The sequence below is a fragment of the Typha angustifolia genome, chromosome 14, assembly GCF_048772165.1.
Source record: "Typha angustifolia cultivar Huaian chromosome 14, ASM4877216v1, whole genome shotgun sequence".
NCBI lineage: Eukaryota > Viridiplantae > Streptophyta > Magnoliopsida > Poales > Typhaceae > Typha > Typha angustifolia.
Genome location: NC_133252.1, coordinates 13,010,098 through 13,025,909, shown reverse-complemented (window position 1 = coordinate 13,025,909; position 15,812 = coordinate 13,010,098). Strand labels below are relative to the sequence as shown.

Here is a 15,812-nt window from a genome sequence, read left to right as displayed (position 1 = left end):
ATGAGGAATAAATAGGGGAAAAGTGAGCCTTTGTGATTGGTTGGGGAGGTTTGCTGTGGATTGATGAGCTGGCAGCAGTTGCCGCGTTGATTTCATAAGGTGACTCTGGAAATGGACGTGCTAGATTCTACGATACTGCTTTAGCCGTACCGGTCGGTGTTACTCGGATCCGTCGAGTCGTAGTTCGTGTTTATTCCTGTGCAAGAATAAAAAGTCCGAATTGGAACAGGAGACGGGAATAATTCCAATATATTATACAGAAATTTTATTCTTGCATAAATTGAGGCAAAGATCTGGCATCGTTTTCTGGAATCATAGCCACAACTCATTGAACAAAACCTAAAAGGCTAAAACATATAGATATACTGGAATGAACGTTATTTCGATACAAGTTATCAACTAGGAAAAAAAGAAAACGAAACAAGGAGTTGACACCATGTCCTGTATTACATAACTGCATTCATTGTACAAAACTTAAAACATATACATATACTGGAATGCGAGGTTATATTGTTACAAGTTATCAACAAGGAAAAAAGGAAAGAACATCCTGCCCTGCTTCAGTTGCAAATTTCTACTGTGCACAGGAAAAGAAATATTTAAGGGGAGAATATTGACCCATACAAACTTCCATTTTATGAAGTATATTTCATAAATGAAAACTTCCGTTTCAACGCCCAAATCTTCAAATTATAGGGCCCAACAATTACTTTTTATAAGTACAGCATTAATTTTCAGGCTCTTGACTTCACATTATAATGTAGGGAACTTACTACTGTCAATTTTGAAAAGCACCCATCAACTCTTTTGGAGCTTCTTCTTTCCTTGTTGCTTCCCCAACTTTGATTGTCGTTGCTTAAATAAATGCAGATATAGCTTCAACCATAAAAATGGATATGATAGCAGCACCGCCTGACGATAGCGAATAAAAATTAGTGTTACAATCTCATACCAAAGTTATGGACATGGAAAGAGATAGGAATAACTCCGCTACATACCACCACAAAAGAGTAATAGCTGATTGAGAGCCTATTGAAGAAGCTTGAATGAAGATTTCTCTCCTTTATGAATGGAAGTGCTTGGTACATAAGCCACACTGCATGGAAAAATCATTTAGGAGAACGATTAAAGATGAAGAACAAAGGAGGGGAAAGAAAAAGTAACTGAAATCTAACTAATCTTTCTTGGTCTCACTTTCTCCAGGAGCCACTCCAATAGGATACAAGAGAATGAAAGCAGTGTACCTGAAGGAATTGAACATGCTGCTCTTCAGTTGGAAGATGAACATCTTAAAAAATTTGATGCACATCTACAGCAATAAGCATTTTAATGCAAAGCAGCCACAATAAGAATGAGGTTTCATAATATCTCCCGGAAATTAGAAGTCAGATGCTAGATATGTTTTGCAAATGACTGAATGAGAAGGCTACATAGGTACCAAGGTCCTAGAAAAACTAAAATGATATGCCAAGTCCAAATTTTCATGTGGATAAGCTTTCACGCTCATCTTGACCCTCTCTTTCTTTCTACTTCTGCAATCTCATTTGGATGATGAATTCTGAGATTCAACCCTATTAGTCCATTTTATTTGATGCTCCAGATACATAAACAAATCTGTTATGCATTGTCCCGCAAAATCCTTACTAAATATCAACTACATGCAACAATTGTATACAGTGAAGAAGGAAACTACTGTTTATTCAAGTAAATATTTCCAATTTTCAAATACACAGATTGAAAAGTTGTCCTGCATCGACGTCAATAAGAACCATGCAAGTTTTATACCAATTAAAAAGGGGGTTCATATAAACCATGATGATATTGCAACAAAAAACATGATGAGTCCAATAAAATTGTAGAGTTATATGAATGACTAAAGTCATTAAACCCATGTCGCCCACATATATAAAATTTTATTTGTCAATATAATTGACCTGACATAGGTGAGCCAATGAGGGCAAATTCCAACGCAACTTGTTGCATAATGGGAGTATCTAATAACCTGCAGCAAGAAAAAAGAATCCAGTATGAGTTGTCAGGTGTGGAAGTATCGGTGACAGAGAATGGAAGGAAGAAAAAGCAAAGCAATCTTCATCACTATAACTGGACTGAAAACTCCAACAAGTTCATAGGCTTTGCTGGACCATTAGATGGGATAATGCTATCTAATTGACAACTTCAAAGGAAGAACGCTGGACTCATGTTGTTAATCATCAAATGATGCCTACAGAAGAAGATATTTCGTTAAAGAGTTATGCCAGATTTAACAAATGCTAATACTAGAAACCTTAGGACATGCATACTTGAATAGGACATATTATTGCACAATGCATAGCACTCAACACTCAATAGACTCCCTCCTTATACATTATCATTATCATCTACAATTATGGGGTCAGTGAGAACAAATAATTTAAAACAAGGCTCTTAAAGAAATGTTAGATTTTCACTGCAAGTTGTTAACCTTACATTAAAAAAAAAGGTTGACACTCTAAAATGAGCTATCAAATTACAAGTCAAAACTAGATAATACAGGGAATTGCCATGAATTGTGACGGCAGCTATAAGGCTAGCTAGCAAGGAGAGTAACCAATTGCAGTTAAGGTCATGAACCTAGGAGCAAAATCTCCACTCTCAAGAAAGTCCTCTAAACATAAGAATCCGCAGGCACAAAAATATTACAGTATTGAAAATTCTTTTGTTTCACTGCTAGAGAACTTTAGTAACTTACAACCATAACCTATTAAAGTAGGAACAAAATATTTGCAACATATGGTTAAATATGAATAGCATATATGCAAGAACAAACAAGTGAGACAGCATCCAGAGAACATAACGTAACATCAACTTTAAAAATTGGTATTTTTGAGATCAATAAAGTACAACCTGGTAAACATGAGCACATTAGGATTCTGCTTCTAATTTCCAAGCCTCTCATCAAGGCGATGTCGTAGCAATACAGAAATCTAACATTTAGAAAGGTTGTATTAATGAATCATTATTGGCCTTGAGTATAAGTGGACAAACAGGTCCCATATATAGGTCAATCTGCAAAGAGGACATATCATTGTAAATACGTCCAACAATAAAGAGGTCCCAGGGATCCAACCTCCTTTCTGATTATATGCACAAAAAGGAAGTTTTCTCCACCGTCCATACCAGAAGTAGACATTGGAGGTGCTAATCCTCCCATGATACCCATTTGCTAGATAGAAGAATAGTATTTGGTTTTTGGGAAACCAAGTGACTTTCGGGACCATGTGCCAGTGATTTTTGCGTGAAGATTTTAATTCATCTCTTCTTGTACAGTATCCGAACATTAAATTATCACATAGTACATCTGGCTTTCTTCTTGATTTCTTTTCGATCTTCTATTTATGATAAAAGAAACAAATGTTTCCATATTTATTTAGCAAATTGAAGACCAAATTATGAGCATAATGCAAAGCACTATAGAATCACCTCAGAGATGCTCCATGACATAAAGGTTATGAAAACTGATGGAAGAACTTGAATCTGCAATATTTTAGACACTTATTATTAAAAAAGTTTACAACCAAATAAATTGACAAAAACTTACTTTCTCCAGCAATCAAGATATAAGCATTTGAGAAGAAATAAGAAATGATGATCTCCTTCTCAGAGATTACCTCCGGAATTTGGCGAACAATGGCAAGAAGGAAGTGAGTCCTCCCTCCCCACTGCATCAGAGCAAGCAAGACTCCACTAGGAACCAAACCTATCAAATCCAACTCTCCAATCATCTATTGTCGGCTTAAAAAAAGAAAAGATAATAATAATAATAAGAGAAAAATCTCACCGACGGCTGCATGAATGACTTCCAAGAAGGAAAGGGTTTGCAGAAAACCTTTAAAAACCAAAATAAATTATCTCTAAAAGGTACAAATTGCTGGCATTATATTGGATAAAACCAAAAAGAAATAGAGACGAATAGGTGATTGGGGTACAGATGAGATCTCCGGCGGAGGCGTATGCTCCATAGATGGAGTCGGGGAAGAGACTGCCTAGAACTTCGCAGAGAGCGAGAGACCTAAATACAGGAAATAATATATGGATTAATATAAAGATATAAATTTAGAGGGAGAGAGAGAGAGAGAGAGAGAGAGAGAGAGAGCTGACCATCCGACAAACTGAAGGGTGTTGTAACATAGAAGATAAAGCTGAGAAGGTCGGAGCATCGCAACCGGTAGAGAACGCCGAGTTTGGAAAATTCGTCTTATCTAACACATATAAGAAAATTATATATATATATATATATATAATTATACTAATAACGTTATTGTCCTCGTTGTCCCCTTCTCACCCATCGTTACTCTATTTTTCTTCTCATCTCTCTTTTTAGAGCATATTTTTTTTTAAACCTTTCCTTGCCCCCAATTGAATCCCCTTCTCTTATCCTCTTTCCTCCCTTCCTCCTTTATCGTCTTCATCTTCTCTGTCTCATCGTCTCCACCTTCTTTGTTAAATTCATGCACTTCCGCCCTTGTGCCTCAATAAATTTGTCCACCATCACTGTCGAGTGCACCAAGGCCCTTCCCACTTCACCCTCTGCTGCTATCAATTCGCTCATTATTTATCAATGTCATTGTTAGCCCATTGCTACCACTATTATAGTAGTCATCGAGACGATCATAGGTTTAGTAATTTTTATAATTTTTTATCTTTATTTGTGTTGGGTGTCGTTTTATGATAATAGATTTTGAAGGTGTTCGAAAGCCTTAGAGTTGTGATGGAGCTATTGGAAGACTATGTGTCAGTGGCATACTGGCATGTTTATGTTTGTTTTACTTACATATGCTTTTTGGGCTTGATACTATATATTATTTGGTTATGTTATTAATATTTTACTAACTTCTCGTGTGTATTAGACTTATGCTCATCTGATTGAAAATAAATAACATCTCGTCCACGAGCTTTCCCCAAGGGAAAAAAAAGAAGAAAAAATTGCTCTAATTATGAATAATATAGTGGCATGGTAAGCAGAAAATATAAATCGAAATCTAGTTTCTCCCAAATTCACTGTTAGAACTATTAATATTATGATTGAAATTTCATAAATTTCAGTGAATATAATGATAGTGAATTATGGTCAAGATACTCGAGAGGAGTTTATATACGCGTGATTAATTTGTCTAAATCTCAAAAATAATTCTTAAATGGATTCTTGGCTGGATAAAATTTATTTCGATAATCAAATAAAATCCATCTAGAATCAGTCAAACAAATAATTAGAAATTATCAACCAACTCTAAGAGATTTGATAGGTATCTTCCTCATAATCAAGAAGGTTATGAGTTTAACTCCAACTCTAAATAATACTGTAGAGAAATTGTTTAGTGATTTGGTGGCTTAACTCAATTTGATTGATGGTTCAGCAGTGTGATTAGCTTGGAGGAACAGCTCCGTAATATAATGGCTTGGAGCAAGTCTCAACGGTGTTTGGTTTAGGGCAATTGTTCAGCAACGCATATAGCTTGAAACCTAAACTAAATAGCTAAAAAGATCGGTAAAACCTAAGTGTCTCTGTATCTAGGGAGGGTTGGCACTTTATCCAGCTCGTATCTAGTCTTCATACTCATGAATAATTAAAAATAATAATAATAACTAGAAATTCAGCACAAACCGACCCAAACCTTGATCCGGCCCGTCTGCTCAAACCCGTTAGTAATCGAACTTTTAATACCTCTCGACGCCACCGTGGAGACCTGGATGGTGTTTGCCCGAGAGCTATGGCCGCCACCATCTCCTTCACTCTCTCCCATCCCTGTCGCCTCTCTCGCTCTTCGATCTCTTCCTCTCGTCTCCCACCCAAATTCCTCTCTCGTAGGCCCTTCGCCTCCCCCGGAAACCTCAGCAATCGATTGGCCGCCGTCGCTTCCATGAGCGTCGAAGCCCCGGCGAAGTCCTCCAACCTCTCCTTCTTGGATCGGAAGGCATCAGGAGTCCTCCATTTCGTCAAGTATCAGGGCCTCGGCAATGATTTCATCATGGTGCTGGAGTAGTTACGGTCGTCACTGTGTTGTGATTCTTGTGTCGTCGGCTTCTGATTAGGTTTCTGTGTTGCGATGTAGGTGGATAACAGGGACTCGATGGAGCCTAGGGTTACGCCGGAGCAGGCGGTGAAGCTGTGCGATCGAAATTTTGGCGTCGGCGCTGATGGTGTGATCTTTGTCATGCCGGGGATTAACGAAACTGATTACTCCATGAGGATCTTTAACTCGGACGGAAGTGAGCCTGAGGTTATCAATCTTTTCGCGATTCTGTTCGTTTGAGTATATTTTTTTCCCTTTCCATATTGCTGATGCTATTGTTACTCCGTTGCTGTTAATTATGTACATATTAGTAAGTTTACTGTCACCAATTTCAAGCAACTGATATGTTGAGAAATGATGCTGTTGTTTAGATCATAATATTTATGCATTTGAAGAAGAGTTTATGTTCCTTTCTAGTGCATTTGAAGAACAAATGTACTACAAATTAGTCTGCCACGAAGCATTTAAATACTGTACCGTGTATTTTGCTATGAAGAACACAGTGTGCCCACGTAGATTAGTTTTTGTTAAGGTCACAATTTCAATCTCTTAGCTTTTCTTGATCCAGATGTGCGGTAATGGAGTGCGTTGCTTTGCTCGTTTCATCTCTGAACTTGAAAACCTACATGGAACGAAGAGGTACTAAATCATACTCTTATCTCCAACATGTGGATGGCATGCAAAGAATCTCACTTTCCAAATTCCAATTATCGTTAAGCGGTGAAGTTTAACTTGCAATGCTATTGCATCTTTCAGTTTCACCGTTCACACAGGTGCTGGCTTGATTGTTCCTGAAATCCAAAACGATGGGAAGGTAAGCTTAACTTTTCTAAGAATTTATTGTTATCAAATTAGTGTAGATATTGAAATGATTGGTTTAGCTTTACAAATCTCCTCCTTTTTCATGTACAGGCCATTAAACTACATAACTGGTGATTTCATCTAACCACTTGTATACCTAATAGGCCCACTAAAATATGCACTAGGGGATGATTGTTTCATGTATCTCTTATTTATCTCTAATGTTGTAAATACCTCTAAAACCATATTTTCACGTTTCATTTATGCTTAACAGAGGAAGATGTTTCTTTGTTGATTTAAACCAAAAAAAAAAAAAAACCCAATTTTTTTGTTTTTATAGGTGAAGGTAGACATGGGTCAACCTATACTTTTAGCACAAGAAATTCCCACCAAACTTCCAGCAAACAAGAATGGAGCTGTTGTCCAAGCTGATCTGGTTGTTGATGGCTTAACTTGGAATGTGACATGTGTTAGCATGGGCAACCCTCATTGTGTTACATTTGGTACAGAGCAGTCACAGGTAAATCTTTTTGGAGACATAGTTGGTATCGTCATGCTGTTTCTTCTTTCTATAATTAATCCTGTTGTAAATGTAGTAATGCACTAGCATGCAGTCCAATTTAGATCAGTGAATTTTTCCAGTATCAGTATTCTCAGTTGCACATTGTGAGTTTTGTATACAAAGATCGCATCTGCACTGCATTTCTTATGTGTTAATTGATTCTTGTGTCTTAGTGTTGAATTTAGTTCCCCCACTTGCTTTTTCTCTATATTTTTTTAGCTTGGAAACAGCACAAACTTGGTGGCTTTTTGGTTGATCGTTGTGTCTCAATGGTGAATGTTCCCGATATTAGACCTTGTTTCCTCCCCTGTTTGTCTAGACCGATCATTGTCTAGGGGAATTAAAGGGTGCATACAGATTAATGTGAATTTATGTTCAGATTTTTAAACCAGCATGGGAGAATGATCATAATGATGCTTGTAAGTTTCATATAGATGATCATGATTTTCAGTATGAAATTTGAAAAGGCAGACTTGATGTTGTGGGGCACTCAAGCTAATCAAATGTTTGTGCTGGCATATATTTTAGATAATCCTTTTTTAAAGGGAAACCCTGCTAACCAATGCAAGAATCAGAAGAATTTAGTGTTCACAAAGTATGAGAGAATAATCATTATTTGAATAGCAATATGGTGGCTCTGATAGAAATAGTTGACACTATTATTTTACTAGAGTGGGAAAAAAAAAATCAAGATTGACCTGGGCATCTGATGGAATATTGAGTTACAGGTTCTTTGTGCTCCACTGATTCGACACCTGGATTTTGAACTTTTTTGACCTTTAATGGATCTCTCAGTAGAAATAGGGTTTGTACCCAGATATTTCTAATTTGTTGTCTCAGTAGTCAATGAATTCCCCAAGAATTATATATTTGGTTTCATGATATAAACACTTTTGTTAGAGTTGAGAAGCCATTTTAGGCTATATAACCGCTGTTTTAAGGAGTTAAAGATCAACTGATCTCTTCCTTTTCTCTTGTCAAAGAGAAGTATGTGCATTCTCACATTTGCATGTTCATTGACTTAGCCTAGTCTCACTTAAACTTGAACAGGCTCTACAGGTGGATGATCTAAAGCTGGGAGATATTGGTCCAAAATTTGAACACCATGAAATGTTCCCCTCTCGGACTAATACAGGTCAGTCAAATTCTTGTTGTTTATCTATTAATTTCCTGGTATATGCTTTTTGGAGCTACTACTTTACTTTAAGACTGAGTTCATGGGTAAGAAGCAGATGTTGTTCTTGCCATGAAAAGATAAGCAGTTATTTCTGTATCCATAAAATGTTCCTTATCATGCAGTATTCTTGAAATGCAGAGTTCAAAAGAAAATTGAGAGAGTAAGATGACTGTGTGGTGACTTTGTGATCACATACTCACATAACCTGGTCATATGTCTACTGTTTATGATCCATATCCACTTACGACTTGTTACAGTTTAAGTTCTGCTCCCAGTCCTGAAAGTGAATTCAACTGGCTTTCATATTTTCTTGCAGAATTTGTACAACTCTTCTCTCGTTCACATCTAAAAATGCGTGTTTGGGAGCGCGGTGCAGGTATTGTGTTCAGCTATTTTGTTTATCTGAAGATGATATGCTTGAACTGGGATACATTTTATCATCTCCAAAATCATGCACTTTGAAGCAGAAGTAGAAAGATTGTTAGCTAATTGAATTTCATTGTAAGACTGAAATAGTAAATTTTACTTTCCACTGGTTCTTATGCTCTTCCGGATGTCCTAAATTTAAAGTCATGTGCAACTGATGCAAATAAGCTCCTGAAGTAATTCTACTTTCTAGCCTTCTAATTTTTTCTTAGAAAGCGTCTATCTGATTTTATTATGTTATTGTACATATGGTGATTAACTTCTATTGTAAAATTTGTTTCCTTTTAAATATAGGAGCAACTCTTGCCTGTGGGACGGGTGCTTGTGCAGTTGTCGTTGCTGCAGTTCTTGAGGGACGTACTGAGAGGGTTAGTGATATGCTATTTTTGACGATTGATTTACATTTCCATTTTTCTGTTGTTTTGTTGCTTTAATTTCCATTATAGATAACTTTGCATATCTTTTTCTCCAAACAGAAGTGTACTGTTGATTTGCCTGGTGGACCATTGGAGATCGACTGGCGGGAGGATGACAACCACGTTTATATGACTGGGCCCGCTGAGGCAGTTTTTTATGGTTCCATTCCCATCTAATTCACCCCCCTTTTTATTAGTTTAGAGGGCGTCATCTTCAAGAGATGATATTGTCAGACTGACATTTCTGTTGTATTATTTGCATTGGTTATGCTTAGATCCGTATGTGGTGAAAACTGTAGTTAATTGCATTAAATCTTCCAGCTGTAGCTACTATAAGTTCGTCAGCATATAAATTCTTACTTTTTGGGGGGCTATAATTATTTTTCAAGTTTTTTGTGGCACTTTCCTTAATTTCGCTCCTGTACAGTATCTGGGGTTGGAGATTGTGTGTAACTGAAAAGGCATCTGGTTTCCATTATTTTTATGCAGCTCAAGGTCACACCTCTGGGAATTACTGAATCTGAGCAAGACAGTAATTGAATTGAAAATTATTAATCAAGGGAGTAGAAGAATGCACCATGGAATAGCCTTTACATTATGGTAAGTTAACGCTTCAGGATGAGCAAATATTAGTTCTTTCATGCACGCTAGAGATTGTGTTTTCTGATATGAGTTTTTAGCTAATTACTCTGCTTAGTGATTGATATATTTGAGTTCAGCTAGCAGAATATGGATAAATATATGATTTGCAAGCTGCTGGAGCCAATAGTTTTGGTTAAGCAGGTTGAATGCAAGCATCATCTTGATAAGCCATTATTTTCTTTTCACTCTGACAGTTCCGTAGTAAAACAGAACTAGTGCAACCAAAAGATTCTTTCATTTTATATTCATCTGATGCACCTTGTTCTTTCCTTTTATTATTAAATACTTTCCTTTGCAATCTAAATGTCAGCATGCAGCTATTAAATTCAACTGAAACGGTAAAGGCATTTAACTTTGAAGGTATGCACTTCCCTTTCGTTTAATTTTCAGTTGTTAATCTTGGTGTATTTTAATTTTCGTTTAATTTTCAGTTGCAAATATTTTAATTTACGAAGTATTATTATCACCTTAATTGGTGGCAGTTTGCTTTACGAGTACAACGATCTTGTTCTATTCTTCTATGAAAATTATCTTCTGTAAAAAAAATTCACCGTGAAAGCTTGCGACCCTATTTCTCCATTAAGAGAAAATATATAATAATACTCGTTGAGGTATGAGTGGTAAAGCACTAACGTAATATATAATTACAGGATAAGGAGAAGGGTACTCAGAAGCAAGACTGCTTCAACAAAGTTGCTGGATAGAAAGCTCTCACCACAGACCACTTATCACCACCTTTTAGTTCCCTAACTCGACCACTAATTCCTTATATGAAACTTGCACGACCTGCAACTACTTGTTAAGCTAATGCCCTATATCTCATCCTGCTTTCTTATTAATTAAAAGCTAAATTCTGAGCAAAGGGGTTATAAAGGTGAACCACTAGACTGCATAACTTTATGGCAGGCAAGAGGCCAGGGGACGCCTACTTCATGCGTGATGTTTTAATCCGACGGCTTATTGACTACGACATCATCAGAAGAGCAAGTTACTACATCATCAGGTGAGCAACTTGGTTTTTTTAAGTTCCTTGTAAACAATGGAAAATAGTGGACTTAGTACTCCATTACATATCTATATGGCTGTCATTTTATTCTGATGCCGCTAATGGAGGGAGAAGATATTTAGTGCTATGAACTCAGCATAAGCTATTGCTGGGTTCTTTTTTTATTTATTATTATGTATTGTGGCCTTGAAACTATAGTGCCAATAATTAAATTGCTAAAACTTGCGAAGTGCCTATCATTTATAATGAATCTGATGCTAGTAAATTGTCAAGTATCATTTATAATAAGTCATTCGATTCAACTGTGAGTTGTCATTTGTGCATTGAATTCAACATTCACTACTTGGGGACCCATTGTTTTGCTATTTTATAACATCAAGTGTTTTCTGAATAAATGTTCCAGGGTGAAAAGGTGACTTGAAGTGTTTTGCTATTTTATAACATCAAGTGTTTTCTGAATAAATGTTCCAGGGTGAAAAGGTGACTTGAAGTTGATATCTTTGGATCAATGCAATCTATTTCACATAAGTTTAGTATATACTCTGACTTACACACAGATGCATCAGCACACCTGACATGTTACAATAGCAATAGATACATGCTAATTAACATGATTTATACTACAACAACACTTCACATCACTGATCAGAAAACTGACTACGGATAGCTTTATCAATAATAGGAATATCTCTATGCCCCTAATTAGACACATAAAAAATTTCATCCACTGGGGGGAGGAAGCATCTTCAGTTCTTCATCATCCACCCTCCATAGTGAATCAAGGCAGCATTCCCACACAGGAGTGAGCATTTCCTGGCATGATATATTGTCCTTGCTTTCATCACAGCTCACTCCACTTGCCCCCTCCGATGTATCTATCTCATTCCAGATCTGATCCATGGAGTACCCATGCATGTCATCTCTCTCTTCAACAGCACTAGCTATGCAGCTGCCACCACAAGCAGTACTAATAAGCTCACATCTTTCTCTCTCACTAGTCTCCGGCGGTTGTTCGGATTGATAGGTTAGCGACGACGACGAAGACGACGGCGACAAGTTCCCCTTTCGCTCTTGAGCCTTCTTCCTCATATGCGTCCTCCAGTAGTTCTTGATCTCGTTATCCGTGCGGCCCGGGAGCCTACGTGCAATCCTAGACCACCTAAATTACAAAATATAGACAAAGACAAAGAAGAGAGTAGTTGATAAAGCTATCTTTATATTCCGTTAGAATTGGAACACAGCTGAGTATATAGTCCAGGAGATTACCTATTGCCCCAACGAGAGTGGAGGTCGAGGATGAGTCGCTCTTCTTGAGGGGTCATGCGTCCGCGTTTGAGTCCCGGGTGCAAGTAGTTGACCCAACGAAGCCTGCAGCTCTTGCCTGTTCTATTGAGACCTGCATGGGAGCATCGAGGAAAGAAGGAAAAAAAAAAAAAGGAAAAGGGTGGTGGAATTAAAAAGGTAAGCCATCATCGCCTCTCCTCTTCCATAAGAGCTAGCCTACCTAATCCCCCCACCCCTCAAACCTGAGACTTTGGCTATGAAATCCCAACGACGTTCACCGAACAATCGCACAATGCATACCAGTTGCAGGTCCTCTTGCTCCGTCCACGGGCCCTTTCGCGTCTCTTCTCTCACCGTCACCATCGCCGTCTCGTTCGCGGCCGTTGTCGTCTTTCTTCTTCCTTCCTTTCTTCGTCCTCCTCCTCTTCCTTTTGGTGCTTAGGAGTGTGCTTCCGTTTACTTCACAATCACTTTGCTTGTCTAGTAGTTTGGTAGCTCTTTGCTCTTATTTATAGGCAAGGAACAACACTATGGTCACATAACGTCATGTGTGACAGCCTCAGATTCTAGATCCCGTATTCCATCTATTGTGGGTCCATTCGATTTTTAGTGCATGGTATGTGGAAAAAGTCTTTTGTGTTGTTGCTTTCGGAATTGATAGCATTGGGAATTGGCACTTTCTACAAACCATCTTATATCAAAGTTAATAGTTATATATAGATAGGAGAGATTTTGATACTCTGATAACTCACCAGCTTCTTTCAAACATTAGCTGACAAAGAACAGTGAATTTACTCTTTTTTATGTTCTTAGAAGCTTCCTCTACTGTTGGATTTGGTTCTTTTGACACACAACAGCACAGCCGTTTATTCAAGCATGTCTTTTATTTAAATGGAGGACATCGCAAATTTTATTGTCTCCAACAATGATGGCCATTTGCTACACTGATAGTGGGAGATGCTGTCGTCCTGAGGTTGACACATTCACAAAATTTTAAAACAGAAACAACTTGGGATGAATTAATATTTCCTTAAAAATAGAGCTGTTATAGAGAAGAAAAAAATAAAACCAAAAACTAGTACAAAGATGGCCACTAGATCTACTAAGTAGACTAAAAGTTTAGCATCTCTGATGTGGAGGCCACTCAAAACCACTTGCCTCTTTTTATCTTCTCCTCTCCCTTTTGCAAAATCTCTGCAATTCCATTACTATATTGCATCCCATTAACTCATCCTTTCTTTCTTTTTCCTCCTTGTTGCATTCTCCAGTTGTCTTTGTCATCAATGGATCTGAGAGCTCTTGCACTTGGTGGGTGTGGTAGGTTAATTGCTCTCTCTGTGCATGCCTTAGGTCGGTTGATGGATAAGCTTCTATGTCAAAAGCCCATCAGCTCCTACTGCAGGTAAAAAAAAAAATAGTACCATAGTAGTACAAATAGTACGTGTCCATTATATAGAAACCATGTTTGAAATGTTTTCAACTTGTTTGGGGTCTGACCTTTATCCTCTGGAAGAGACACTACTACCATTCTTCCACTATAATTAATGGAATAAAGACTTCATTGATAGAATAAAAATTGTAATGATTTTGTCATGGGTAAGGACAAAGTATTCTGTCGTTTGTATAAGAATTCTAATATCTTATTATGTTTCCAAGCAAACAATCTTGGAAGAATGGTTCCCTCTTTTGATGGCTTGCTTGCTGGTTAACTTTGGTTAATTTCCTTTGAGGGAAATTAAACTTAGAAATCTAGAAAAGTAGGACTAGAAAAAGAAGATCCACTAAAATATGTGTCATAGACTATTATTTAGCAAAGTTATCTTGCTAAGTGGATATGTCTGAAATCATTTTTAATGCCTACTTGAATAGGTGTGGCTATGTGATATAATGGTTGGCTTTGCTTCATTGCTTGAATGGTAGAAACATAGTTGGTAATATTTAGTTCCCATTGTAGTTAAGATAAAAGACAATCAAACTTAAATAATTTTGCTGAAGGTGATTGAAAGTGTTCTTTTGGTAGGTAGGCTAAAGCTATCTTATTTTGTTTAAAAGGTCATTTGGTAGAGAACATATTCACCATCTTTTGAAGCTTTGCTACCTTTACTTTGCAAAAGTAGAAGTTCTTCATTTATCCATGTTTTTGAAAGGCAAATTGGTGTTCCTCTAACTTCTTCTTCTTCTTCTTCTTCTCCTTTCTTCTAATAAAAAGAATCATATGGAGAATTGAAAGTAGAACAACAAAATGAAGAAGAAAGAACCGAGAGTTTTAGCAAATTAATAATAAGTCTTCAATACTACAGGATAGAAGTGTAAAGTGGCGCATAAGGTGTTCTGTGCGGGTGTCCATCGGGCCGTCGTTACTGCGTCAAGATTAGGAAAGTCGGATCACCGACATCCGAAGCCGCGTGCGGCCGTGCGGGAATTCTCATAGGCGGTGGCGTGCGGGAACTCGGGAGGAAGTAGTCTGTGCTACGTTTCCTAAGGCGGTAGCTTGATCAATTGCCTTTTAATTTATCCTAAACAGTTACAATTATATATTACAATACTAATCTCGTAAATTAAAATTATATGTAAATATTAGTTATGTATATGTATATTCATAATCATTAGATTTTTTTTTTAATTTATTTATTTAACAGCTCGTTCTTTTAACAGTTTGATGTATTAGAGATGCATTATTTTTATAATTTACATGTTAAATGTTAAATTTTAATTTTTAACCAAACTTTATTTGCTTTCAGCTTAATTCAGCTCATCTAATATTTTAAAGCTTATTTAAGACGTTTTAGACGAGATTTTGAAAATGGGCTCAATTATAGTTTTGGGCTCGACTCGATTTAAGCCGAGCTAAGTCTGAGTAAAAAAAATTGGGGCTTCCTAGGTAGCTGCAACAAATTAATCTCTTTAAATTTTGCAATTAATATTATTTATTCCCATAAAATGGAGAGGGAATCGCCGATAAAAGCATCGATCCCAATATTTTTTATAAGAAAAGTGGGACCAATTTCAGTTAATATATTCAGTTATTAGTTACGGGAGAGACTGATGACGAAGAGATAAGCAGAGGGCGCCTAGAAATACTCGAAATCTCCTCGGAAGTTTAACCGAGGAGGAGAGACTTCACTACGTCCAAATCTTTGAGACGAAGAGGCAAATGCTAGCTAGCGATAGTCAAAGCCTCCTTCGATCCCAAAGATTCTACTGCTGCTCTCCTTCCACAGTAACCACTAGTAAGATCAGTATCTTGAAAAGCATCGGGATCGAAGCGAAGGAAAGAATGACTTCCAAAGTGATTCAAAGAAACCTCTTCTTATTTTTTTTGGTTCCATTCTTTAGCTAAAAGCTCTCCAGCGTGGATCTTATTTCTATTGTTTTGGTCATCAACCTCAGAAGTGAGAATGAAGTGTTCTTAGTAGATGCTGGATGAACGTCGACATATAGATTG

At 37.1% G+C, this 15,812-nt stretch overlaps 3 protein-coding genes across 4 annotated transcripts; 1 reads left to right on the top strand and 2 right to left on the bottom strand.

Moving 5' to 3' along the window:
- Positions 1-54: 54 nt before the first annotated feature.
- Positions 55-4,505, bottom strand: LOC140775975 (uncharacterized). 2 transcript variants are annotated; one of them, XM_073119495.1, is made up of 10 exons: positions 4,141-4,505; positions 3,969-4,051; positions 3,821-3,868; positions 3,651-3,739; positions 3,463-3,516; positions 1,935-2,002; positions 1,195-1,244; positions 999-1,096; positions 774-912; positions 55-196 (listed from the first exon to the last, which is right to left on the bottom strand). In XM_073119495.1, exons 1-9 carry the CDS (start codon positions 4,197-4,199, stop codon positions 799-801), a joined length of 663 nt encoding a protein of 220 aa, XP_072975596.1. In that variant the 5' UTR covers positions 4,200-4,505; the 3' UTR covers positions 55-196; positions 774-798. The 2 variants fall into 2 exon arrangements, with proteins under 2 accessions (XP_072975596.1, XP_072975595.1); XM_073119494.1 differs by lacking the exon at positions 55-196 and having other exon boundaries at positions 413-912; positions 4,141-4,499.
- Positions 4,506-5,718: 1,213 nt separating this feature from the next.
- LOC140776657 (diaminopimelate epimerase, chloroplastic) lies at positions 5,719-9,812 on the top strand. The gene is made up of 9 exons (XM_073120440.1): positions 5,719-6,011; positions 6,093-6,260; positions 6,622-6,692; positions 6,810-6,867; positions 7,195-7,374; positions 8,467-8,551; positions 8,910-8,969; positions 9,314-9,387; positions 9,496-9,812. Exons 1-9 carry the CDS (start codon positions 5,751-5,753, stop codon positions 9,610-9,612), a joined length of 1,074 nt encoding a protein of 357 aa, XP_072976541.1. The 5' UTR covers positions 5,719-5,750; the 3' UTR covers positions 9,613-9,812.
- Positions 9,813-11,548: 1,736 nt separating this feature from the next.
- LOC140775948 (myb-related protein MYBAS2-like) lies at positions 11,549-12,854 on the bottom strand. Its single transcript, XM_073119450.1, has 3 exons — positions 12,610-12,854; positions 12,350-12,479; positions 11,549-12,242 (listed from the first exon to the last, which is right to left on the bottom strand). Exons 1-3 carry the CDS (start codon positions 12,728-12,730, stop codon positions 11,804-11,806), a joined length of 690 nt encoding a protein of 229 aa, XP_072975551.1. The 5' UTR covers positions 12,731-12,854; the 3' UTR covers positions 11,549-11,803.
- Positions 12,855-15,812: the final 2,958 nt, after the last annotated feature.

Bases quoted from the DNA above. Each gene is read 5' to 3' on its own strand.
- LOC140775948 (XM_073119450.1), bottom strand. From the start codon at position 12,730: ATGGTGACGGTGAGAGAAGAGACGCGAAAGGGCCCGTGGACGGAGCAA. The intron at 12,480-12,609 runs GTTTGAGGGGTG...GCTCCCATGCAG, and splicing joins TTTCATAGCCAAAGTCTCAG to GTCTCAATAGAACAGGCAAG. The intron at 12,243-12,349 runs GTAATCTCCTGG...TTTGTAATTTAG, and splicing joins CACTCTCGTTGGGGCAATAG to GTGGTCTAGGATTGCACGTA.
- LOC140775975 (XM_073119495.1), bottom strand. From the start codon at position 4,199: ATGCTCCGACCTTCTCAGCTTTATCTTCTATGTTACAACACCCTTCAG. The intron at 2,003-3,462 runs GTGATTCTATAG...TTCTTGCTGCAG, and splicing joins TGTCATGGAGCATCTCTGAG to GTTATTAGATACTCCCATTA. The intron at 1,245-1,934 runs GTCAATTATATT...CAATTCCTTCAG, and splicing joins CATTGGCTCACCTATGTCAG to GTACACTGCTTTCATTCTCT.
- LOC140776657 (XM_073120440.1), top strand. From the start codon at position 5,751: ATGGCCGCCACCATCTCCTTCACTCTCTCCCATCCCTGTCGCCTCTCT. The intron at 6,012-6,092 runs GTGCTGGAGTAG...GTTGCGATGTAG, and splicing joins TCGGCAATGATTTCATCATG to GTGGATAACAGGGACTCGAT. The intron at 6,261-6,621 runs GTTATCAATCTT...TTCTTGATCCAG, and splicing joins CGGACGGAAGTGAGCCTGAG to ATGTGCGGTAATGGAGTGCG.